We start from the raw sequence: 27,826 nt of genomic DNA on the forward strand, positions 1-27,826 counted from the left end.
CTATAGTCATCCAGAGCAATTCAGCTCAATGAAGTAGTCTGGGTGCCAGGTCCCTCAGAGAAACTGCTATGTTTACATTTGGGGTTAAGCCAGCCTCTAGTGGCTGTCTTCTGGACAGCCACTAGAGGCACATCTGCAACGCTGGAGACATGTTATGCCTCCATCGCGCAGAGCGCATTCGGCTCCGGTGACGTCGGACGGGGGAGCTAACGTCGGCGGGGGAGGAGAGGTCACCAGCGCCGAGGGAGCCCGGCGCTGGATTAAGATAAACTGCTGAAGGGGTTTTTACCCCTTCAGCGCCACGGGAGGGGGCCCCTGAGGGTGGGGGCACCATCAGTGCACTATAGTGTCAGGAAAACCGCTTTGTTTTCCTGACACTATAGTGATCCTTTAAATAGTGGGGTAATAGCTGCTTGATCCAAGGAGACATCTGACTATTTTGGGGTCAAGAAGGATTTTTTTCCTAGTTTGTTGCAAAATTGGAAGCGCTTCATACTGGGTTTTTTGCCTTCTTTTGGATTAACAGCAAAAACATATATGAGGAAGGCTGAACTTGATGGACACAGGTCTCTTTTCAGCTATATAACTATTGTAGTATTGGCTAAAGTATACATCCATACTACATACTACATCCATACATTTCCTGTAAGACTTTATCAATAATATTATTTTCTTGCTGGCTGTGTTATAGAGCTGAAGACCCCTATATGATACTGAATTCTGCTCTAAAGGTCCAATCATTGAGTTTAATAGGTTAATGGCTAGCCCATTCATTCCTAGCATTATCTCCTAATGACCTAGTACATTATAAAGTTACCTCTCTAGAAAAGCAGGTGCAATAAAATAAGAGTCAGACCATGGGGCCACCCACCTGCCATTCCACCCCCTTACAAACTTGTGTGAGACACCTCGCCTGTAACATACTAAGCAGAAGATTAAGGCATTGCCAAAACTACAACTCCCGGCATGCCGGGCGGCGCGTCGGTCAGAGAGTCTCTAGCTCTCCTCTAAGAGGCGTGGGCGGGGTTAGTTCCGCGCGTGCGCAGTGCAGTCCGGAGTGGTACCTGTCTGGAGGCGGTTTCCCTGGTGATCATGGGGGGCAGTGAGAGCACCAGCAGGAAGGTGTCCTTCGGGGTGGATGAGGAGGACAGGGTGCGGGTGCTGCGAGGAGTCAGGGTGAGAGGGGCCACAGTTTTATATCCAATTCCGCTTATAAAAAGGAGGCCAGACATATCCCTTGTAACCCTGTGTGAGGATCCCCTATAATGGAGAGGGCAGAGCCCACAGGAGATGCTGATCATTCATTGCCATCGCATGTCTAAAGGAGCTTCTATGAGAGAACTGCATTAACACAGACCTGGGACTAATACCGGCTTGGCATAATAACCACCGCACTGCTTGTAACGCGGCTTGGCATAATAACCACCACACTGCTTGTAGCCAGGCTTGGCATAACCAGTATACTGCTTGTAACCAGGCTTGGTTTAACCAGTACACTGCTTGTTGTAGCCAGGCTTGGCATAACCAGTACACTGCTTGTAACGAGGCTTGGCATAACCAGTACACTGCTTGTAACGAGGCTTGGCATAACCAGTACACTGCTTGTAACGAGGCTTGGCATAACCAGTACACTGCTTGTAACCAGGCTTGGCATAACCAGTACACTGCTTGTAACCAGGCTTGGCATAACCAGTGCACTGCTTGTAACCAGGCTTGGTTTAACCAGTACACTGCTTGTAACCAGGCTTGGTTTAACCAGTACACTGATTGTAACCAGGCTTGGTTTAACCAGTACACTGATTGTAACCAGGCTTGGTTTAACCAGTACACTGATTGTAACCAGGCTTGGTTTAACCAGTACACTGATTGTAACCAGGCTTGGTTTAACCAGTACACTGCTTGTAACCAGGCTTGGCATAACCAGTACACTGCTTGTAACCAGGCTTGGTATGACCAGTACACTGCTTGTAACCAGGCTTGGTATGACCAGTACACTGCTTGTAACCAGGCTTGGTTTAACCAGTACACTGCTTGTAACCAGGCTTGGTTTAACCAGTACACTGCTTGTAACCAGGCTTGGTTTAACCAGTACACTGCTTGTAACCAGGCTTGGCATAACCAGTACACTGCTTGTAGCCAGGCTTGGTATGACCAGTACACTGCTTGTAGCCAGGCTTGGTATGACCAGTACACTGCTTGTAGCCAGGCTTGGTATGACCAGTACACTGCTTGTAGCCAGGCTTGGTATAACCAGTACACTGCTTGTAACCAGGCTTGGTATAACCAGTATACTGCTTGTAGCCAGGCTTGGTATAACCAGTATACTGCTTGTAGCCAGGCTTGGCATAACCAGTACACTGCTTGTAGCCTGGCTTGGCATAACCAGTACACTGCTTGTAGCCAGGCAAGCTTGTAGCTTGGCATAACAACCAGTACACTGCTTGTAACCAGGCTTGGTATAACCAGTACACTGCTTGTGGCCAGGCTTGGTATAACCAGTACACTGCTTGTGGCCAGGCTTGGTATAACCAGTACACTGCTTGTAACCAGGTCTGGTATAACCAGTACACTGTTTGTAGCCAGGCCTGGTATAGCCAGTACACTGCATGCAGCCAGGCGTGGCACCACCAGTACAATGCATGCAGCCAGGCGTGGCACCACAAGTACAATGCATGCAGCCAGGCGTGGCACCACAAGTACAATGCATGCAGCCAGGCGTGGCACCACCAGTACAATGCATGCAGCCAGGCGTGGCACCACCAGTACAATGCATGCAGCCAGGCGTGGTACCACCAGTACAATGCATCTGGACAGACATGGCATCACTAATAGAATGCTTGTAGCCAGGCTTGGCATAACCAGTACACTGCTTGTAACCAGGCTTGGTATAACCAGTACACTGCTTGTAACCAGTACACTGCTTGTAGCCAGGCTTGGTATAATAACCAGTACACTGCTTGTAAACAGGCTTGGTATAATAACCAGTACACTGCTTGTAACCAGGCTTGGTATAACCAGTACACAGCTTGTAACCAGGCTTGGTATAACCAGTACACTGCTTGTAACCAGGCTTGGTATAACCAGTACACTGCTTGTAACCAAGCTTGGTATTACCAGTACACTGCTTGTAACCAGGCTTGGTATAACCAGTACATTGCTTGTAACCAGGCTTGGCATAATAACCAGTACACTGCTTGTAACCAGGCTTGGCATAACCAGTACACTGCTTGTAACCAGGCTTGGCATAACCAGTACACTGCTTGTAACCAGGCTTGGCATAACCAGTACACTGCTTGTAACCAGGCTTGACATAACCAGTACAATGCTTGTAACCAGGCTTGGCATAACCAGTACTCTGCTTGTAACCAGGCTTGGTATAATAACCAGTACACTGCTTGTAACCAGGCTTGGTATAATAACCAGTACACTGCTTGTAACCAGGCTTGGTATAATAACCAGTACACTGCTTGTAACCAGGCTTGGTATAATAACCAGTACACTGCTTGTAACCAGGCTTGGCATAATAACCAGTACACTGCTTGTAACCAGGCTTGGCATAATAACCAGTACACTGCTTGTAACCAGGCTTGGTATAACCAGTACGCTGCTTGTAACCAGGCTTGGCATAATAACCAGTACGCTGCTTGTAGCCAGGCTTGGCATAACAACCAGTACACTGCTTGTAACCAGGCTTGGTATAACCAGTACACTGCTTGTAGCCAGGCTTGGTATAACCAGTACACTGCTTGTAACCAGGTCTGGTATAACCAGTACACTGTTTGTAGCCAGGCCTGGTATAACCAGTACACTGCTTGTAGCCAGGCTTGGTATAACCAGTACACTGCTTGTAACCAGGTCTGGTATAACCAGTACACTGTTTGTAGCCAGGCCTGGTATAACCAGTACACTGTTTGTAGCCAGGCCTGGTATAGCCAGTACAATGCATGCAGCCAGGCGTGGCACCACCAGTACAATGCATGCAGCCAGGCGTGGCACCACCAGTACAATGCATGCAGCCAGGCGTGGCACCACCAGTACAATGCATGCAGCCAGGCGTGGCACCACCAGTACAATGCATGCAGCCAGGCGTGGCACCACCAGTACAATGCATGCAGCCAGGCGTGGCACCACCAGTACAATGCATCCGGACAGACATGGCATCACTAATAGAATGCATGAAGCCAGGTTTGGCATCACCAATACAATGCATGCACCTGGGCTAGGCACCACCAGTACAATGCTTGTAGCCAGGCTACGCGCTGCCAGTACAATGCATTCAGACATATTTATCATCACCACAGGCGTACACAAAGAGTGCACTAGGGTGCCCAGACACATCCAGATCCCAGTCCAAATTGTCCACCCTGTCCCCTGTTTAAATCTGTCTCAACACTTTGCACAAGTTTGAGATTTTGAAGAAAAGAAAAATTCATAGCTTTCTCTGTTACATCTAGTTATCATTATAGTAATAGGTACCTAATATAAGTACCTAAGGTTTTTTTTTTCCTTTTTCTTTTTTTTTTTATGAATTTTAGTGTGCAAAGATAGTAGGGCGCTAATTTGATTTTGCTCCTGAGTTTTTGAGCTTTGCCAATGTGACCCACTACGAAGTCCCTGAACCAATGAGTTTTTCACATACGTCCCCAAACCTTGGTTTGTTTCATTGTGCAGCCTCTTAGTTGCAATGTTTGCAGATATAATTGAACCAACATCTCAATGCTTATAGACAGGTTTGGCACTGCAGGTCCATATCGATCCCACCAGTACAGATGAAAATGAAAGGGAGAAAATCCTAGTAACTCACTTTGCTAGAACAGTTATTTACTAAAGTCCGAATGGCTTTCCCAAACTGAATGGGGCAAAACCATCTGGCTGCAAAGAGCAGTCATCCTGGCTACAAATTCTTGACATTGTTGATGCAATTCAATAATGTCTGGATAGTGTAAATCAGGCCCCGAATGGGCGAATTTGGTCTAGATTTTAGCTGAAATCCCCTCTGATAGAACTAAATCTGGGCCTGAATTTCTATAAAAAAATCTGAACTATTTGCCTGCTAGCAGCCAGCGAGCCAACAGTGAAAAATACATTAGCGAGGTGAAGATTGTGTGGAGGCATACCAGCACTTACTAGCCAGTTGCTGCATGTAAAAATATAACAAAAAATACAAATATATATACGGTATATATAATTCTGTTGGGGTCAATATGACCAGGAAATCACTATGAGGTATTTTACCTCCGCCTTCTGTGGCAGGTGGGGGCATGTCTGCTAAATGTGTAAACCTAGCCGCTAAGCTATTGCTGCCCAGTCGCTAGAAAAGTGCCAAATAATGACCTCTCCCTCTTTCTGTATAAAAATCTCCAGTTCAGCTATAGTTACAGCTTAGCTAGTTTAGCCTAAATGTTACAATATGGATTTAATTTCATTGCAGTTCTGCATTTAGTGAATAAACCCCTATTTCCTTTATAAAACTTGGAAAGTCCACTCTGCGACTTCTACTTGAGGATTAAAGGGCACGTGTCATGTCCCAAACAATTTATGCTCACCGGATTAAAGCATAGGATTTTATCTATACATTGTGCTAGCAGTTTTGCTTTCAAATGTATAGATTAGGAGAAAAAAAAACTATTAAATGTATATGGGAACAATATTAGGTAAGTTGTTTTTTTCATAACAGGTTCACTTTAAACTTTCCTGAAAATCTGGAGCCTGGTCTGTGTTCTGTGCCTCTAGTGGTGACATAACAAGATTACACACACATACTCCTACTGTCGACAATGGATAACATGATTACTACTTGTTATGCAGCTTTACGCAATTCATTAGTTGCAATCAAAACAGTATGCATATATATTTGTACAAAATAAACGGAATGATGTTGCTTTTTGCAAGACTGCATAGTTTTACAAGAGCACCGTAGACTCACTACAACTCGAGGTTATGGTGTTATGAGGCTGGCTAAAGTCCCTTTTTTTCCGTCAATAGTTTTGGAGCTGTTTTACAGAAAAACAGTGTTCTCCTGACACAACACTACAGCTGTTATGTTAATGTGGAATATTTGAGCAAATTAGGACTTTTAATTGTGAAGTTCACTTTTAGTCTTGCCTTTTTTAATTGCTCGTGTAGATCTCAGTTTTCCTGCTATGGAAAGAGTTTACATTACAAAATGTACTGACAAAGCTTAGTGCAAGATGTTATTTGCTATAGTTAGAATAAGTGAAAGCTTTTAGCATACTGTGTATTCCTGTTTCATGCTTACAGCTATCTGACAGTATTGTCAGCCAGATGAAAGAGTCTTCAGTTTCTTCAAAGGACCAGCACTCATCACAGTCCTCAGGGTCTCCGATTTCTTCTCATACGTCCCCTTCTTTGGGAGGGCCTGCCAAGAGCACCCTAGAACCAGAAAGCAAAGCAGAAGGTATGCTCTGATTTAACCATTAACGACTCAATCTAGGAAATATAAATAACTATTGTATTTGTTGCGTTTTTGCATATGGATAAGTTTTGAAACTCAATTTTTGTTCATATAAAGCGCTACACCATATTGGCTATTTATATATTTGTTGTGTGTATTTGGAGAGATTACACTTGTTTTAACAGCTATATTATATAAAATTTGGTCGGAGAACTTGCATTGTATTTTATATACTGTAACTAGCGCCGCCGGTATACTATTTCCCTTTTAAGTTTTGAAATATGTAGAGTAATAATAAATATCAACCATTTAAGTACACATGACAGAAATTCTGTATGGCGACCGTGATGGCACTGTGCATGCAGGCATGATGTCATGGTATGAGAGCCAGCAAATAAGATTCTGGGCTCTCATGCCCAGAGGAATTGGATTTGTTTAAGATAACTTTCTTATAGAATCTTCCAGTTTGGCTATTTGAAATTCACCTTGAATTCTTACTTAAGTGAATAACTAAACTAGTGTTGTGCATTATAGGTGTAGTATATTATATATGAAAATCAGTTCTCTTGCAGACAAAGATTTAAAAAAAATAAAAATAAAAAAAGCTCATGAATTCAAATTGAGCTGCAGTGGACTTAAAATTAATTATTCTAGAAGGTGATGCTCATTAAAGGAACACTATAGTGTCAGGGATACAAAAATGTTTTCCTGACACTATAGTTTTAAAAAGTGCCATATAGGTGGCTGTCCGCCTCTCCTTACTTAAGAAAGTTGTTAAATGTACCTATTTTCCAGCACCGCTGTGGTCTCGCTGCAGCTGGCTCCTTCCTGCTCTGCCTCCTTGGCAGAGATCATCAGATTTGATTATCTCAGCCAATCTAATGCTTTCCCATAGGAAAGCATTTGGGAGGCTTTTACGCATGCATGGGAAACAATGCATCCCTATGAGGAACATTCAACACTTTCATGGGTGACTGCCACTAGAGATATTCCTAGGCAGTAATGTAAACAAGGCAGTGTTACATGAAAATGCCTGCAGGGATTGACTATACACACCAGAACAACTACATTAAGCTGTGGTTGTTCTGGTGACTATAGTGTTAATCTAACTCGGTCATTCATCAGATGATAGTACATTACAGAAACACTTTTGTATCCTGTTTGAAGAAAACAGATACATTAAGTTTACTGGGATGAACAGAAATTGAAAATATAGAAAAACTAAACATTGGTCATTAGGTTCTTGTATCTATAATTACTCTATATTGATTTTCATGGTCAAAAGTTGAATGTGACATAATTTGTTTTATTATGCATTCTAGATTTTCACAAACCCAGTGCTGGAGGTGATGGTCACAAACTTGCAGATACCGATGATGATCTGTACAGGAGGTAAGCTTCATTGTTGAGCAAAAAAGATAATCCCCCATAATCTTTCTCAAAGGACTGTCACTTTGTAAATGTTGTTTCTAAATTATTTGTTTTGGAGGTGCACATATGTTTAGATCTAATTCAAGGAAGAAAAGATCAGTAGGTACGAGGCATAAAGAAAGGAAAACTGAAAGAAAAAAAAACTAACAACACGGTAGTGTTGCTTTAACAGGTGAGCAGTTGCAACCTAACACCTGGTTTCTAGTTGCCCATAAAGGCCGCAGACAAGGATATAGCTTCCCAGACTTTGACCTTGAATTAGAAATTTACTTTGAATTCTCACTTTAGCGAATAACCATCAGTCTTATTAATTGTTGTGTCCGAGACTTAAATATGAATATTAATATTTTGATTAGTATATAATAATTAAGCAATAAGTAACAACGTTAATATTTTTATATTTCGTGGTATGGTCGAATATGTGGATAGAAAATACACAAAACATTGTAATCTTAAATGTATATTTATTTACTACAATAATATTGCAATACAAAACTATAACATATTCCTTACAAAAGGCCATAACAGTTGCTAAATGTTACAATGGATTCATATTACTTACAAGGCCCCAGCCCTTTGGCTGGGGTTAAGTCAGAGCTGGTACTACATCTTGGGTTCAGTCCGGTAAAGGCAAAGAGACAGAGTTTCTTCCTACATCTGGTTTTTATTCAGTGTATTCCTAAGTAGGCTGGCCTGTGGTGTCACTGCCAGAAACACGTCTTAAGGAATTCTACACACTGCCCCTAGTGGTGCCTCTAAAGCATTAACCTCATTATGCTTTATTTTATGACTTAAATCATTATAATAATACCATTACGGTTATCATCTAAATATACTTTTTATATACAGTTTTCAATAATCATTTTTGTTAAAGTTGCAGTTTATCCATATTACCTCTCCTCTTAACCCCAGTAAATGCGTATGAAGCTTTTACTGGACTGAATTGTGCAGTTGTGATTAAGTACAAACACACATTTGCCTTCACTGCACTATTTGGTAGCATGAGCTGCTATTTTTCACAATGACCTGGTTAGGCATTGTGTTCCCATGATGCCTTGTGTTCCAGGTTTATTTCATGTTTTTGCATGAAATGCCATTCTATGTATTTCTCACAAAAGTTTTCTAATAAAAAGACTTATAAAATCTAACTCTGCATTAGCTATTCAAATGTAATTACAAAATGAGATCTTCAAAGATTTAATTTGTCACGAACGCACCCTGCTTCAAGAGTGTGCGTGACGTAGTTGTGTTAGTGAAAGGGTTAAAGTTCACTATTTGTCTGCACTAGACCGGAAATAATGACAAAATCCCCCTTAACACCACCCACACTTAAAGGATCACTATAGCGTCAGGAACACAAACATGTATTCCTGACCCTATAGTGTTAAAACTACCATCTAGCCCCCCTGGGCCCCTCATGCTTCCATAAATATAGCAACATCTTACTGTATTCAAGCCAGAAGCTGTAGATGAAGTGGTAGCCTGATCCAATCACAGTGCTTCCCCATAGGATTGGCTGAGACTGACCAGGAGGCAGATCAGGGGCAGAGCCAGCATGATTCAAACACAGCCCTGGTCAATCAGCATCTCCTCATAGAGATGAATTGAATCAACGAATCTCTATGAGGAAAGTTTAATGTCTGCATGCAGAGAGAGGAGATACTGAATGTTTGGATGCATTTTAGGCAGCCATGACCCAGGAAGGATCTCTAACAGCCATCTGAGGAGTGGCCAGTTCAGTTATCACTAGGCTGTAATGTAAACATTGCATTTTCTCTGAAAAGACAGTGTTTACAGCAAAAAGCCTGAAGGTAATGATTCTACTCACCAGAACACATTCAATAAGTTGTTGTTGTTCTGGTGACTATAGTGTCCCTTTAAACATAATAATATAACTATTACTATTTTAATGCTGCCACCACCAAGACAATTCATAAATGGGGTGCCTTGGTCCCCCAGGTACATCAATAATAAAAACCCACCAACTATTCGGTAACACAATATCAATGTAATTGCAAAATACTAATTAGTCTTCAGGTAACTTCAGGTAACGTGATTCTTAACCAGACAAAGGCAGAACTTAACAAATGAATGTTTATTATGAGAAAAAGATTGTCACAGTGCATAATAAAGTATAGATAAAAAACAAATGATTTACACCAACAACAGATAAAAGCAAAAAGGATAAAATACTCACTTAGGTTTTCAAAGTAAAACGTCTGCCCAGGGGGTCTCTGGCATGGAAAGATGATGGTGACTCACTCAAAATTAGATCTTGGCCCCAAGCAAGATCTTCAGTAAATCAACCATTGCTATGAGTGCGATGACTATCCAATGTTAAATTGAGAAGCATTTCATAATAAAAGAAGCACAAGCTTTGGTGGTCATCATTGGCATCTGCTCAGTGCAACACATGCTTGTAATATGAATCATAATATGTTACTCTCAGAGAAGGTTTCTTATGACCCCCCAAAATAGTTTCATGTGCTGCTTTTTTTTTTTTTTTTTTTTTTTTTAAAAAAACATTGCTAAATCATCAGTCTGTCAGTCTGTGGTCAGACGAATCATAGAAATTAAACCCCATAGTTATCTATTGTAAATAGATAAGTACCGTAAGTAAAAGGAAGGTAAATGATACTCTACTCTAGAAAATCACAAGGAACATTAAAGTAATAGCTGAAATTTTGCAGGCGACATAATAAAATGACACAACTTTATTATTGAATACCTCTTTCCTTATAAGACTGGGATTGGTACTTGTGCTGCTTAGGGTTTCTCCAACTTAGGGTTTCTCCAACTACTTTTCATTGGAAAAGAAATTATAACTAGGTACCCCTCCCATAAAACCCTGTTAAATAAGCTCCCTGTGTTGGTTTCCTTGCCCCAGTCAAGGTTTAAGCAAATGCTTCTCATAGAGATTAATTTGATTGGACCATTTAGAGTGTATGTGTTGTTCTGAGCCAGTAAGAGGAGGGCTGGAGTCCGGGGATAGATTCTAAAGCGAGGCAGGGAATATGGAGAAAGAAAATAAATAAAAATGATACATATTTACGCTTTCCCTTTGAAGTACTGCCTACAAAGAATAGAATCTTATTATGTCTGTCATTGCATGCTGTGCACGATGGCAGATGTTATTTTTGCACAGAAATGACATTATGCAGTTCGGAATAGAGTACTGTGTGTGACTTCCTAAAGCAGAAGTGGTCATAGTGGTTGGAGTAACAATTTTAAGTGCAAGCTGCAGATATCGTGAGGAAATCAAATCGGATGAAAACAGAAGGTGGTGCCTAGATTTTGAGATCCTTAAGGAAGAAGAGATAATATAAATAATAAAGGCAGAGGTATACTCATTAATATACTGGGGGCATAAGGAAAGGTAAAAAAAAATATCACAGTGAATCTGTAAGCCTTACTGTTTAAAAATGAATTTGAACAAAACCTCCCTGTCTAAGCAACTGGCTGGTCATCACTAATTTACCAGTTGTGACAGCTGTTTTGCTACCTGGTTAAAGGTTGTTATGGTTTTCTTTGTTTTCTCTAGGTATGAGACCGAACAAGCAATTATCCAGGAAGAACTTGCACGTCTCGCCAAGAGGGAGAGGGACACGGCACAGGAAAGATTATCGTCCTCCATCCAACGGGAGAAGATGTACACCAGCCAGGAGCGCAAACGAGCTGAACAGTTGGTGAGTCATGCAGCTTGTGCCAAGGTCACAAGGCCAAGGTTTGGGATAATTCGCTCTGAGCTTTGGTGAACAAGATTCTCAATCTGTGTACTACATCCACCGGATACAAGAAAACATATTTATTTATTTAGAAAGAGATTAACCAGAAAACTCTTGGGATCCTACATGATTTCTTTTAGTCTTTCGTGTAATCATAAACCTTTGGAAGATGCATAATCTCCCTGGTATCTTTATATATTAACATATAATTATAGTGCCAATATGTACCACAGGCCTTATTTCAACTATACAGCGGGACGTATAATGGCGTGTAGCAAGAGAAAAATATGTCTGACCGGTATGCCTCCTGTATCTGGTTAAATTTCAGAAGCAAAAAAAAGTGTGTGGGAGGGCTGTACACTATGATATGTCTTCTGTAAAGACAGGAGGACTGAAGCCTTCCACCACCATACTTCTGCTGAATAAATACAGTGTGGAGTGTGCTGGGCTATCTGTAAGAGCCAGAATTAAATATACAGCCTTTTTTTATTTTTCTTTGGCTGGTAGCAGTGATCTCGAAAAATATAAAAAGGTATGGGGTGGAGTGGGAGAGTGGGTTGATTTTGTCACAGAATGATCTATTTACCTGTACATGTCTCACAGGCCAAACATTCCAAGTCCTTCGCTGGGATGAGGAAAGGGTGAAAAAAACTGGGCAGTGGGCACTTCTGTTACTTGATATCTGCAGAACTATTTGTGTTTGGGCTCAAAACAATTGCCTTTACAGATTTAGAATTCTTAACGCGTGATATATTTTGCTTTGTCTACACAGACTGGATTTTTGAGACTATTTTCTTTTGTTTTAGCTAGAAATGGCAATAATGAAAACAAATACTGGAATAAACAATGATTTTTGTGCAATTAGGAAACTGAAAGTGGATTTAAAGCAAGAAATCATCCCTTTAAAGGAATATTCTAGGGCCATGAACACAAATATGTATTCCTGACCCTATAGTATTAAAACCACCATTTACCACTCCCCCAGGAAGCACCTCCAGTGGCCATCTGAGGAGTGTCCTTAGGGGGCAATGTAAACACTGCCTTTTCTATTTAAAGTCAGTGTTTACAGCAAAATGTCTGAAGGGAATGATTATACTCACCAGAACAAATACAATAAGCTGTAGTTGTTCTGGTGATTATAGTGTCCCTGATTGTTTTGGAGAAATAGAAGAGACAAAAACAAGTGACCATTTAAACCAAAGTGGGTTTTTTTGTCAGGTGTAGCCATGTACATCCCATCCACTATTACTTACTCAAAGTGAATTAAATATACACAGAAAAACCTAAGTAAAGCAAACCCAACTATTATGGAACGGAACTGTACCAGTGGAGAATCTAAATTCACTCGATCCATGAAGGACATGATACACCCTTGCCAGCTCCGATCACGTGACAGTAACTATTGATATTCTAAAAACAAAACAATGTACATTAGTATATGTGTCATAAAATGTGATTAGCAAACATTTCTGTTCATTACTAAACCTTTTTTACTCAGGCGTATATAGAGAGTATTTAATGTTGAATCTAGAAACCTTTTAAAGGGATACTTCCTTGCTTACAGACCAATCTGACTTCTTTGCAAAAGGTGCTGGAAACAAGTGATTTTTTATTAATACCAACTCTGTTACTTTGTTCCTCCAGTGTTGTTATTTACACATATAGAGATTATTATTATTATTTTATTATTTATATAGCGCCAGCAAATTCCGTAGCGCTGTACAATGGAGATGTACTCAAGTCCCCAGTTAATCATTTTATTGCATATATAGTACTACAAAGTCATTACCAGCTTAATAAAGCACTGTACAAAATACAAAAAAACAACAACATATATACCAACAATCAGAAAAATACCAAGAAACTAAATCATTAAATAGTGTCAAAAATGTACAACATAGCACTTAGCTGTCAGCAGATAACCATGATAACCATGTTCAAACCCCAATGCATCTGCAACCGACTCTTGCCTTTATCAAGTGAGAGCACTTCCAATAAAAAGTTGGGTGTTGTTCCCAGGTATCATAGCTCCTGTGTCAGCTAAGTGTATATTTGTGTGAATTATTTATTTTGATTTTATTTTTCTAATTTTGTTTGGGTCTTTGGAAATAAATCCTGATTAGAAGGAAGGAACATATCATTATTAAAACTGATGAATATGCAAATACTAAATATATTGGGAATGTTGTGAGCTTTTAAAAAAAAAAAAAAAAAAAGCTTGTCCATTGTAAATATCCCCTTATGTCTTGTTTGTTGGAAACATCGAAGTAAATCAGCTAACAAATCCTATTCTCTTTTATTACTATTGATTATTTTGCATTTCTTGCTTTATATTCCCTTGGTGGTGTTATGTAGTCAGTGGATCATTCTCATTACGTGCCAGAGAGCAGAGAGTGGTGTTTCCGACTGTAAAATCCGCAGTATTGGCTTGGAAACAGTTCCAGCTAGGTAGACTATTTTTTAAATGACATTAAATTAGTACAGCAGTACCAGTCTTCCTTCACTTTTTTGGAGTAGATTTTGTTTTCTTAGTTGAAATACCCAAATCTAGGCCATTTTGGAAATCCAAGAGTACTGGCTTATGAAACTTTTCATAACCAGATCATGACGAGATATAAAATATGTTAAAAAAGTAATAGATTTTGCTGGATTGAATAGATTTATTTTTTCTTTGACTTGTGCACATATACTGCACATGCCCACACCAGGAACATTCTGATAGATACCACATGTCTTTGCCGCCTTCAACTATTTGAGCACGAATGTGACTTCTTGCTGAATGACCAGTTGCATTTGCCACTGTCGTTGAGCATAGAGAAAATTGATGCCTGCAAAATCAAGTTAATGTTACTGAAACTTTTATAACGCTGCAGTGGTAACTGCTAGCAATACAATTTTAAGAACAATTTTCAAAAAATTTACTCTAAGCATCACAACAGTTTTAGTGATTTGAAGTGCTGCGTGGAGTATGAATGTAGAGTATTTCGCTATGAAACATTGCATTTACAGAGTTTTTACCCCTCTGCTGCCAGAGATGTAACTTCACCTCTGGCAGCATCATTGGGTGTCATTAGCCAGCCTAAAAAATTGGCATCTGACATCTTGCGGTAGATACATGACATTTGATAAGTAAAGGTTGTCAAAGGATCCGGAGCTGCAATAATAATAATATTTAAAAGAGGTTCTGTATTAATGTTGATCTTTTTTTTTAATGAGAATTCATCAAAAGGGTTAACCGAAAGAAATCGCCACTATTGCTATTATATGATAACCTAATGGTAGTTTCTTAACACTTTAAATTGAGCAAATGAGCAATGGCAATCATTTCATTTCATCATACACACGAGCTAACGCAGCGTGAAATGCAAGCTTGTATACAATTAACGTATTAAATTCAGATGTGTTCTAATAGTGTCAAGCTGTAAAAGGAACAGAATTCTGCAAGTATGGGGGGGAAATATTGGGATCCAGACCTGTCCCGCTACATTGTCCGTCCCATTAAATCCAGCACCTGGGACCCCAACTGCTTTCTAGGCAGGACTCAAAACCTCTTCCTGTGTCTTCCACTCTGGCAGGATTTGACCCTACTGCCTGCTCTAGGCATAGTCTTTCCTTTGGTTCTGAGGCTTTGCTCTTTGGCTATAGGTCTTACAACTCTGTAGCTATTCCCACATTCCATCAAACAGTGAAGCCAGAAAACAGGCTTTCAGACTCTGTAACTTGGTCCCTGGAAAGGAACATGCTAAGACACTGTTCCTAAAGGAAATGGATTAGTTTATTTATATTTCAACTGGGACTGACCTTCAACAATGCTACTTTTTTTTTTTTTTTTTAGTTTAATTCATGGGTCGTCAACCTGGTCCCTACCGCCCACTAGTGGGCGTTTCAGGATTCCAGGTGGGCGGTAGGGATTTTCAATTTTTTTTTTACAGATTGGGTAATTGATTGATTGGGCAGGCGGGCGTGCGCGACCCGGCGGTACCCTTGTGACTGGGTACCGCCATCACCACTTGCGGCCCCGGCGCCGCATATGGAGGGGTCCATAGGGTGGCCCATGCTGTCAGGGCCACCCGATGGATGTGGATTGTGAGGGGGCCTGGTCAGCGCTGGGCGCTTTAACAGCGCGACCGGGCCCCTGTGATGACATCATCTCTGCTGGGAGGAAGTGATTCCCTGGTCACTCCTCCCAGCATACTGAGAGCCGCGCGGGAGGAAGGAGTCAGAGTGGGAACTCTGACTCCCATCCACCTGAGCCACCACTGGACCCCAGGGAAAGTCACCCTCCTGCACTTTAAAGGTAGGAAACAGGAGGGTGACCTAAATATAATGTGTGTTTGTTTGTGTAAGTGTCTTTGTATGTATGTCTTGTATGTGTCTGTATGTGTGTCTTATGTATGTGTCTTGTGTGTATGTCTGTATATATGTGTGTCTTGTCTTTGTATGTATGTCTTGTGTGTGTCTGTATGTATGTCTTGTGTGTGTCTGTATGTGTGTCTTATGTATGTGTCTTGTGTGTATGTCTGTATACATGTGTGTCTTGTCTTTGTATGTATGTCTTGTGTGTGTCTGTATGTGTGTCTTATGTATGTGTCTTATGTGTATGTCTGTATACATGTGTGTCTTGTCTTTGTATGTACGTCTTGTGTGTGTCTGTATGTGTGTCTTATGTATGTGTCTTTTGTGTGTGTATGTCTGTATATTTGTGTGTCTTGTCTTTGTATGTATGTCTTGTGTGTGTCTGTATGTGTGTCTTATGTATGTGTCTTGTGTGTCTTGTCTTTGTATGTCTTGTGTGTGTGTGTCTTTGTATGTATGTCTTGTGTGTGTCTGTATGTATGTCTTTGTATGTGTCGTGTGTGTCTGTCTGTATATATGTGTGTATGTATGTGTGTCTGTCTGTATGTGTATGTGTCTTTGTATGTATGTCTTGTGTGTGTGTGTGTGTGTGCCTGTCTGTCTGTATGTATGTATGTATGTGTGTCTTGTGTGTCTGTATGTATGTATGTGTGCCAGTCTGTTATAGTGGGATACCTAGCTCAGCCTTCCTACTGGGCATTGCGATAAGGAAGGTTAAAAAAAGGGGGGGGAAGGTGGGGGAGGGGAATTGAGGAGGGAGAAGAGGGGAGCTGACGCACAGATGAGAAATCATATTATGCGCAAACAGAGAAGTCGACTGAATATCACCGAAAGAGGAGACCTTCGTTTGTTCCTTAAGAAAATCGAACCAGATATCAAATATTTAGCCTTGCAGCATCAACCTCAAGGATCTCATTAATCACTAGTAAAGGTAATTTCAATTTACTTTATTGTTTTCTCATTAAACTTTATAAAGTTAAAAACATTATAAACATGCATTAAGTGGAAATAAAAAGCTAAATGTACGTACATTTATTTTTTTTAAAACACCCTCCTTTCGAAAAAAATATTCCGCACTTGCGCGAAAACTGGTGGGCGGTAAGGAAATGTTTTCAACCAAAAAGATGCATTAGTGGGCGGTAGTTAGAAAAAGGTTGACTACCACTGGTTTAATTTCTGTTTATTTGACATCGTTGCAGAAAGTTACATGACATTTGAACAGAGACATTGTTGCAAAACCATAGTACATGGGTAAACAAATACTAATCAAGCTTCACGTCCTTCGTACAGTATCAGCGTATGCGTCAAAGTGGAGAGACATGTAGTCAGTAACAATAAGGGTTGTAGCGAGTTGGTCAATGTATGGATTAATAAACCCCCTCTATGCGTGGTGCCGCGGAGTTTGTGTGCCAGTGAGTTTGCGGTGTCTAGGTCGCTCGAGTGTTATGTAGAAGGGAGAGGTGTTGGTGTCTCTGTGGTGTTGGCCCCACTAGGTGGCGGATCCGTGGTTCCAGGTGACATCCCGGCTTCGTCTCCAGTGAGTGGGCTATCTCTGTGAGGTAGCACTGGTGTTGTAAGTCCTATCGTGTGGCCCTTATCTGTGTGTTTGGTCCCTTGTCCCCTCGTTTTTTTCTCCTTGGCACGTTGAAACTATGGGAGGAGGGGGGGGGGGGGGAGTTCCTGAGCATAGTGTGAGTGCTGTGTGTGTCTTTTGGGTGTTCCAGCAAAGCAGAGTGACTGTGCGTTGGTGTGTGTAAAAGTAGGCAAATTAAGCGGAACTTGTAGTGTTACAATTGCAAAACTTTTTGGTTAAGAAAGTCACGTATGTGCCACTTCAGTATGGGATGGCCAGGAGTATTATTTGGTTCAGGTCTTCGGCCTCCTGCTTCTTCCGGAGTCGGTGGAGACGTGTCCGAGTCAGTGTCCATTCGGGGTTGCGTGTCTAGCGGCACGTGTGTAGGGTTAGGCTGCAAGTCCAGCGCTGCCAAGCGTGCGGGAGCATCTGCAGGGTCAGTGGCCTTGTAGAATTTTCCGTTTTTGGTGACCCATAGTATTTGCGGTGTCGCCCATCTGTAGGTCAGTCCTTCTTTTTGTAGGGTCTGCGTGAGGGGTTGCATGGCTTTTCGCCACTGTAGTGTGGCTCTACTAAGGTCTTGGAAGAAGGAAATTTTACAGTTCTCAAAGTGATACGGCGTCTTTCCTTTTATCGCCGCTAGCAGGCTTAACTTGTTGGACATCGTTTGACACCTCAGGATTATGTCACGTGGTGCAGTTTCAGGGGCCCTAGGGGATTTGGCTATTCTGTATGCCCCATCAAAGGAGAAGTACTTGGCTTCTCTTGCTGGCAGTAGCGATGTCGTCAGTCTTCTCATGAAGTGTGGCAATTTTTCCAGGGGTATGGACTCTGCTACTCCCCTCACCTTTATGTTCTTTCTCCTGCCCCTGTCGTCTAGTATGTGCACTTGTTTATTGGTTTCAGCTTGTGTTTTCTGCAATTGCTGTACCTTATTACTGAGTGCTTTAAGGCCTTTTTGTAGGTCCGTTTCATTTCTTTCTGCAGTCTGTGTGCGCGTTTTGGCGGCCTGTACCTCAGTTTTAAGAACCGCCAGATCCGCCTCCCACATTGTCCTGAGGTTGTTTTGGAGGTCAGTGAACATATTTTGAAGTTCCCTTTTTGTTGTTGGAGCTTCCGTCTCCTGTGGGTGTAGTGTCCCTGTGGTTGCCGGTATCGGGCTCTGGAGTGGGGTCCCGCCGTCAGCCTTTGAGAGTGAGGGCTCTCGGGTGAGTAAGGCCTCCCGTGCCGCCGGTGCCATCGTGGGCGCCGTTTGTTGCAGCATCAGGCCTATGTCGTGCTGGGTCCTGGTGGTAGTCGCAAAGTTTTTTTGGTTTCTCTTGCCAATATCACCTGTCGGCAGAGGGAAGAAGTCTGTTTCGTCCCAGTCCAGTAGGCCTCCGTAGGCTGCTGAGGTGTGTCTGGTAGCGCGGCAGGCCTTGGAGCCTCGGGTCTGGTATTTTTTGCCCGGGGTGTATAAAAAAGGCATCGGAGGAGTCAGGGCGGCTTGCTGCAGTGATATCTGCCCTCCTTTCAGTTGGTTTTGCCAAGATGCCGGAGATATTGGGTGGATTAAATTTTCAGCGCTCGGAGCTGTGAAAATGGCGTCTATTCGGATGCGCTGCTAGGCTCCGCCTCTAAAAAATGCATCATTTTTATATGTCATTACTTCAGCATGGTACAAAAATAACATGTAAATTAGCCAACGCTATGATAAATTGTGTCCTTTTTTTTTTTTTATTCTTTATTTTCAGTTTTTCAGTTATAATACTGGGTATTTTGGGATACAGAATGGAGAAAATAAGGGAGGGGGTAGTTCCCATACAAGTTTTCACATAATTAGTTTTGGTACAGAAATTGTGTCTTTTTTTATAGGTCATTGAAAAAAATAAGTATGCAAAGTACCCCAATACTATAAATGCACTTCTTTCAACAAAGGTTTCTCTATGCTGAAGTGTGATTCTGGGGGCTGCAAGCCATTGCAAGAATTCTAAAGTAAGGTAAATAAAAATACAGGGATCTATAAGATAATTATTTTCAATATTAGTGACAAACTGATCTCAGGTAATCAAATTGATCACCAAATAACCAGATCAGTAGAAATTCACAATGTATGTGTTCTACAAGAAAAGAAAGCTAGGGTCCCATCAAATTAAAGAGGGCAAGTTTTTGTTTTAGATCAATTGAAACTTTTTTTTTCCCCAAAAGAATAGGCTTTCCCTTTGAGAGAAATAGTACTTACTGTTTCTCTAAATGGGAGGCTAGTGATAGGACGACAGTGCTAGCTGACGCTCTGAACCTATAACTGGCTGCTTGTCTAATACTACAAGGCAGAGAGGAAGGGAGCCTGTAGGCAGCGGTCTCAGATGCCAGAGCTCCAACTTCAAGGTTAAATCACTGCAAAATAGTTTAAAGAGCTCTGTGATTTCTCCGTATTTCATGAATACTAGGGTTAAAATAAAGATACTTTTAGAATTACTTTACATTACAGCTGTCATGATACCTTGGTACTGGCTGTAAGTGCTCTAAATATCTGCATTTAAAAAAAAAAAAAAAAAAAAGGTTCAAACAAGAAGATATGTAGCTAGAAATGTCTCTTGCTTTAAAAAGGCTTCACACAGAGCTTTCAGGCTGCAATGTATATCATCCCTTCATTTCACCTGGCAGGTTAACACAAAGATCACATTTGTGAGGGCAGCCCGACCAGCGGCTGTTGCCAACTTGTCAAGATTTTCCCGTCTGTGTGTCCTCGCGCCCTCTCTCTCTGAAAAATTACTTGCTAGCTATGTCTACAGCTTATCTTATTATTTTCTTACATTTCTTTTTTGGCAAATATGTAATTATCACTTACTTTCTTGTCTGGCTTGAATTATACAGCGTCAGATGCCTTGCATGCATTGCCAGCTGTGATAACTTTTACACTCATTTTGTCTTTTGCGAATTACAGTGCAGAGACAGTGGCACCTTCTATGAATAGTTCGGTTACGTGCTTCCTTTTTGCAAATATTACTAACAGTCCTGGGGCACAAAATCAGACCGCCTTTTTTGTTGTTGATCATATTAAGACTGTCTTGACTCTTTGTCTCTGTTTTGTGTCTTCTGGGAAACCGTTTAGGGTCCTTGTCAGTGCTGTATACACTGGATGGATTCAGTCTTTCCAAAAGTGAGCGTGATTTTGTAATGAAAATGATTCACTTAATTGGGAATTGCAATTGCTAATTTGAGGTCAAAGTACAAAGCTGGGAAAATTTCCATCTTACGTGTCCCTGCCTAAAATTTGCAATTGCCTTGTCTATTCAGCGTTAAGTGAAACATTCTAATTATAAAAAAATCTCAAATTCAGGGGGGGGGGCCGGGCCGCCAAGCTGAGCGGTCGCAGGACAGCTCGGCTCCTGCAAACAGAGGCACAAATAGCCTGAAAATCGTGATTTCAGGGGAGAATTACCGGCAAAAACTGCGACCCTCGACGGAACCGGGCTGCCTGGGCTGAGGAGAGGCTTGCTCTCGAAGTTTTAGTCCCTCGGAGGATTGGGCCCGCTGCAACAGGCGGGACCTATGCTGGCGGTGAGTGAAGCGGACGGCCGCCGCAACACTATCCTGCCCGACGGAACCCGACAAGCGAGGAATACCTGCGGACCGAGCCCCGTTCCCCCCCCTCTGGACCGGGGGGGTGTTCCCGGTCCAAGCCACGCTAAGCTAAGCAGAATGCTGTGGAAGCACTGACATGCAGTCCTGAGACCCGCGTACAAGATGGCGGAGACCATGTGCGCAGGGCCTGCAATCCAGAGCACAGGACGATCGGCAGCCACCACCTGAGCTCGCACACGGGTAATGAAAGACAGAACCCGCACGTACATCCGACCTGCCTACCACCCGGCGGTTCCTGCGAACCTTGACCAACAAGAAGCCTCCCCGCACTTGAGACCCCACAAAGCCTACTGCACCGCAACTAGCCTGCTCACCGACGGGCAGAACAAGCCAAAGAAAGAACCCCGAGGGGATACCGACCTTGCCACGCGGATGGCTCCAACACCCGAGAGACTCTCACACAGCGCCAGCAGCTCAGCAGAGCAGGCATCTGGTGAGCACTGATTAAACTACACACAGAGGCTTAGACTCCACTTCCAAGCACCGGAGGAGGCTCCTGAGCAGCGGAACAGCGCGGACTCTCGGGGCACCGGGCTGTATTACCCCACTGACTCTCTCTACCTAATCCCTTCTGCAGCTATCAAAGCAAAGACGGGCGATCTCCACAGAACTCTCGCTATACATATGGCTCTAATGTTTTTGCTAATTGCATATACCCCTAATCTATGCCTGATGGTAATATGTTTTCACATACCCATTAGCTGGCCCCTAGACAGCATGCAACTGGCGGGGACTTTTACACATAATGTAGCCTGCTCATGTGCTTTTCACATACTACCACTGAACCATAGCCTGCTACTCTGCTGACTACATATCACAATAGGATGTTCTTCATGTTTAGTATATGACCAGACCTAGAAGTATAATCTTAACCTATTAACACTGACGCACTATCTCTATATATGGATAAGCAATCTCTGTCATAGCTTGTCGTCATTGTAATATAACTACAACCTGATGTGTGACTAGTTGGGGTAAGCGCAATTTTAGCCTAGCATGTTATACAATAATGCGATACTTATCAGCTTGTTATCTATGTCATATCAACAACAACAAAAAAAAGTGCATTGTCAAAAAAATAATAATCTCAAATTCAGCTATTGTACCAGCATGGTTATAATGGTTTTTATTTTACATTTTTAAAAAAGGTTTTGTCATTAAGGTCACAATTCCTTGTTAAGGCTTTGCAAAGTGTATGTGTTTGGTTGGCTGTTACCTTTGCTGTGGTGCAATTTGCTAAATAGTTCCTTAATTCCCTTGCTTATCCTAGGGCTTGCTAGCTTTGCATTTAGCTTGTAATCCGTCAGTGCAGAACTGATGGACTAAAAAAAGGTTCTCGGAAGTGCTATCGGTATGAATTTATATATTTGTTTGAAATAAAGAGTAATCTGGGTTACAGGATAATGTTTATGGCGTTGATCCGACCTAACCAGGAGATGTACAGACCTTCGTATCTCTTCAGGTCTGCCTGTAGTGTCCACAATATGGGTATGAAGTTTTCGGTATAGAGCTGGATAAGCTCCTTGGGTCAGCCATATGCCCAAATACTTTATCTGTCGTGTGCACCATTTAAACTGGAAATGTGAGTCAATGGTTGTGACCTCCTTTCTGCGATATTGTTAGTGGTAGTGCTTTGGATTTGTCCAAATTCAGTTTGAGGTTTGCTTGCTTGTCATACGTATCAAAGGCCTTCAGTAGATTTGGTAGGGAGACTATAGGTTCCTCTATGTGTCATAACTTTGTATGTGAACCCCAGTACACCCCTGTCCTGTCTGACCGCCTCAAGAAAGGGTTGAGCCTTGTATGTGAACTTTTGTGCCTCTCTTTCTCTTCCCAGCACCTAAATGTGTGTCTCTTTAACTCCCCAGCCCCTGTGTGTCTCCTTATTCCCCTCAGTCCCTCCATGTGTCTCTTTAACCCCACAAGTCACTCCATGTGTCTCTTTAACCCCACACGTCACGCCATGTGTCTCTTTAACCCCACAAGTCACTCCATGTGTCTCTTTAACCCCACACGTCACACCATGTCTCTTTAACCCCACAAGTCACTCCATGTGTCTCTTTAACCCCACACGTCACGCCATGTGTCTCTTTAACCCCACAAGTCACTCCATGTGTCTCTTTAACCCCACACGTCACACCATGTCTCTTTAACCCCACAAGTCACTCCATGTGTCTCTTTAACCCCACAAGTCACTCCATGTGTCTCTTTAACCCCACAAGTCACTCCATGTGTCTCTTAAACCCCACAAGTCACTTCACGTGTCTCTTTAACCCCACAAGTCACTCCATGTGTCTCTTTAACCCCACAAGTCACTCCATGTGTCTCTTTAACCCCACAAGTCACTCCTTGTGTCTCCCTAACCCCCCCGAGTCCCTCCATGTGTCTCTTTAACCCCACAAGTCACTCCTTGTGTCTCCCTAACCCCCCGAGTCCCTCCCTGTGTCTCCCTAACCCCCCCTAGTCTCTTCATGTATCTCCCTAACTCCCCCGAGTCCCTCCATGTGTCTCCCTAACCCCCCTGAGTCCCTCCATGTGTCTCCCTAACCCCCCTGAGTCCCTCCACGTGTCTCCCTAACCCCCCTGAGTCCCTCCATGTGTCTCCCTAACCCCCCTGAGTCCCTCCATGTGTCTCCTTAGCCTCCCCAGAGTCCCTCCATGTGTCTCCTTAGCCTCCCCAGAGTCCCTCCATGTGTCTCCTTAGCCTCCCCAGAGTCCCTCCATGTGTCTCCTTAGCCTCCCCAGAGTCCCTCCATGTGTCTCCTTAGCCTCCCCAGAGTCCCTCCATGTGTCTCCTTAGCCTCCCCAGAGTCCCTCCATGTGTCTCCTTAGCCTCCCCAGAGTCCCTCCATGTGTCTCCTTAGCCTCCCCAGAGTCCCTCCATGTGTCTCCTTAGCCTCCCCAGAGTCCCTCCATGTGTCTCCTTAGCCTCCCCAGAGTCCCTCCATGTGTCTCCTTAGCCTCCCCAGAGTCCCTCCATGTGTCTCCTTAGCCTCCCCAGAGTCCCTCCATGTGTCTCCTTAGCCTCCCCAGAGTCCCTCCATGTGTCTCCTTAGCCTCCCCAGAGTCCCTCCATGTGTCTCCTTAGCCTCCCCAGAGTCCCTCCATGTGTCTCCTTAGCCTCCCCAGAGTCCCTCCATGTGTCTCCTTAGCCGCCCCAGAGTCCCTCCATGTGTCTCCTTAGCCGCCCCAGCCCTCCCCCTTACCACTGTGCCAGCTCACCTTCATGTTGTAATTTGGCTGAATGGAAGCAGTGGTAGAGGAGCTTATTTCCCTCTACCCTGTCTGACAGGAAGCATTTTGACTCCCCTAAAACTCTCCTACCGCGGCCCTCGCTCGGTGACCATCTGGAGGGGAGCACTGTGCTGTGTACTCCCCTCCTGACGGTTACATAGGCATAGCGCCCCCAGCCCAGTGTGCCCTAGCATTTGATGACATTCAGCATCATTCATCACATAACAGACTAACTCAGTTGTCACAGTGGAAGAACCCACTAGTAACTGTCAGAAGACAGCCACTAGAGCTTTGTTTAGCCCTGCAATAAAAAAACGAAACATTTCTGCATGTAAAAAATGGCAATGTTTTAAATTGCAGTACTAAAACTACAGGGCCACTGGTCCCAGGCCAATATTGGTCTTTTCGGATTACAGAGCTAAGGAACCCAGAATATCATCGGGTCATATGGAGCATAACTGGCAACCTTTTTGTATTATTTTTTTCAGTTCTGTTGTATTGTGACTATAAATTGGGTAATTAATCTTACCCCTGACCCTGAAGGCCCCCATTTTGCTGTGAGCAAAGAGCAGGCAAGGGAAGCGCGATCTTGAAGTGTACTGTAATGAATTTAAATAAAGAAATGCTCTATTGTAGACGGAGAGGTTCTAAGACATCCAGGAAGAGGATTAGGTTCTTTGAAAGTAGGCTCAGTAATGTATTTCCAGCTGACTGCGCTGGCAGTACTTTGCCTTTTGAAGATAGATCTTATCAGGAAATGTATCTACCTAATAGAACAATGAAATTAATTCTCTGTCTTGAAGCCTTGCGCGGGATTTGTGGAGGAGCTAATAGGATTGTAGCCTAGCATTGGGTGGTTATCTCTTGGAGTTTAATCCTGAATGGATAAACGGTTTGTCAGATTTATGTTTCTTTCTTTCTTTCTTTCTTTTTTTTTTTAAAGTATAAAAATTCAATGTTTTTGTTTTTTAATGAATAAGTCAAACTTCAGGGATTAAGAAGCGATCTGATCGTTAGGAGAGATTACAAGAAGCATGTCATATTGTAAAGTATGCATTTCTGTGAAAGAAAACAGATGTCACAGCAAATTCATAAAAATCTATGAAAAATATGTAACTTGCATTTAAATACTAGCAAATACTGTTGGGGAAAAAAGTTCCCTGCATCAGAGTCAAACTCTGATAAAACCTGTGAGTGGAAATGGCTAAAAAAAAGTTACAAGTTACAGATTGATTGAAAAAGTTGTAGTTTTAAAAACAATATTAAAATTTCTCATGGAGTTCTAATGAATTCAGGATAGTTTGTTATATAATGGTTACCTACCTACTAAGTGTTCCTATTGAGAAGACACAGCCTCTATTTTAAGCCCAAATCTAAGTGTTTCTATTTTCTGTCCTAATGTGTCTCTTTACTAGGAGCTCTATATTTTTAGTGTGTGTTTCCGCTATAAAACTCAAAGTAATGTGCATTAAGACTACACTGAGTGTCTTTAGAATTAGATTGTATACTCTAAATACGATACTTTTGGTCTTGTACTGAATGTAAGGTCCCTTTCTAATACTAACACACCCGCGTCAAAATCAGTATCGAAACAACACTCCAGATGCCTGTATCACAATAAGACGCCACTTACCAATAATGACGCACCAATGATATCGTGCTCTCTGCAGACTAGACACTCGCATCAAAATAATAGGTTATTATCAGTAGGTCACGAAGTCCCCTAACATAGCACAGAATTTCCCCACTGATGGACACACTTCCTGCAATACCATTAGAATGAAAGGGATCCTGTTTGGCCATTACAAATCTTAGGTTGTGTGCATTTAACATGCACAGGCTGCACTTAATTATGCTCCATCAGTTATTCTTCTTTTGGGGGCTGGCTAATGCACAAATACCAACAGCTCTGTTTTTGCTAGAAGAGTATACCTTTTTGGGTTCCTGTCAAGATAAAACAGGTTCCTTAACATGTCCTGTTTAGAAATTTATTTTGCAGTTAGTACTATTAAAGGGGTACGTCAGTCACCTGGAGTGCTGCCGGGCAGGGTGCCGCTGATTTGTTTAGAGAGATCAGCTGACACTCTCCGCCAATCAGTGGCTCCCAATTCATAAAACTGGCTTGAAAAGAAACATACCTTTTTCAAGCTGAAAATGTGAGCTGATTGGAACTCGGTCAGTCAGCTTCCTGAAACTGAGATTCAGAAGCCGGATGGTGATTGGGGGGCTCGAGGGTTAGTTCTAGAGACTCCCTTTGGGGTTTAACCGTTCGAAAACAGTCTAATCCCTTAAGGAAAGAGTGCGCCCAGGATCCTCCTGGCACCAGAACAACTTTATTTGGATGTGCAAGCAGCCACACTGAGTAGGGTGATGGGCAGTGAGTGCTACCATGTTTACAAGCATAATTTGAACATCGCAGAGGAGCAAAATAATGACACTAAAGCCATCCTTGATGCAATAGAAGCTTTCTTCAGACCTGCAAAAAATGCAATATATGAAAGATATATATTTGGCAGCTGCAAGCAAGAAGAAGGTGAATCAATAGACAAGTGTGTCACAAGGCTAAGAGTAAAAGCTGCAAGCTGTGAGTATGGCTCCTTAAGAGATAAACTTATTTGTGACAAAATAGTTCTAGGTATTAATACTGAAAGTACCTGCCGCCGCCTATTGCGGGAACATGAGTTAAACCTACATGCAGCAATTGAGATATGTCACAATGCAGAACTTACTGACAAACATATAAGAGCTATGGAGCAGGATAAACAGACTGACAGCACCCATGCAGCCTTTAAGCAACAGCTAAGCTTGAAGAACCACCAGCACAAGCATCAACACAATAATCGCCAAAGCACCTCACCTGTGAGCAAGTCAACATCATGTAAGTACTATGGCAGTAATCATGTGAGAGAGAAAGAACAGTTTCCTGCATATGGGAAAACCTGTAGATCATGTGGTAGGCTAAATCATTTTGTTGAAGTATGTCTGTCAAGAAGAAAGGAAGTAAGGAAGTTAAACAAAATTGAACAAATGTCTGATTCTGAGGATGCATTCCTGCTTAGCACTGATGTGATTTACTCAAAGTAATGCATTGGTGCTGTAAAGTCCAAGGGCAAAAAATAGTTTGTAAATCTCAGACTGAATAATATATGCCAACCCTGCCAGCTGGATTCTGGTGCAACATGTGATGTCATGAGTTTGAAAGACAAGATGAAACTGGCACCTAGGGCACCACTTCAGCCTAGCAGCGCCAAGCTGAAGCTATATTCAGGGGAACTAATGGCATCATTGGGACTTTTCCAAACAGAGTGCAGCATTCGTAAAAATATACACAAACCTGAATTTGAGATTGTTGAAGCCAATCAGAAACCGCTATTGTCTGGTTCAACATGTGAGCGCCGGGACTGATACAATTCACAATTCCTGCTGAGCTGCACAATGCTGATAATCCGCTTGCAAAGCCCTTGA

At 42.4% G+C, this 27,826-nt stretch overlaps 1 protein-coding gene across 2 annotated transcripts in view; it reads left to right on the top strand.

Annotated features, from left to right (window-relative positions):
* Window positions 1–1,046: 1,046 nt before the first annotated feature.
* The window catches only part of CHCHD6 (coiled-coil-helix-coiled-coil-helix domain containing 6), a 336,103-nt gene continuing 309,323 nt past the window's right edge, over window positions 1,047–27,826 (top strand). For both annotated transcript variants that reach the window (XM_063426260.1, XM_063426261.1), the window contains exons 1-4: window positions 1,047–1,176; window positions 6,262–6,418; window positions 7,738–7,807; window positions 11,388–11,532. In XM_063426260.1, the coding sequence (XP_063282330.1) occupies window positions 1,093–1,176; window positions 6,262–6,418; window positions 7,738–7,807; window positions 11,388–11,532 (456 nt within the window). In that variant the 5' untranslated portion in view covers window positions 1,047–1,092. The remainder of the gene's footprint in view (window positions 1,177–6,261; window positions 6,419–7,737; window positions 7,808–11,387; window positions 11,533–27,826) is intronic.

Source organism: Pelobates fuscus, chromosome 7, assembly GCF_036172605.1.
Source record: "Pelobates fuscus isolate aPelFus1 chromosome 7, aPelFus1.pri, whole genome shotgun sequence".
NCBI classification, from domain to species: domain Eukaryota; kingdom Metazoa; phylum Chordata; class Amphibia; order Anura; family Pelobatidae; genus Pelobates; species Pelobates fuscus.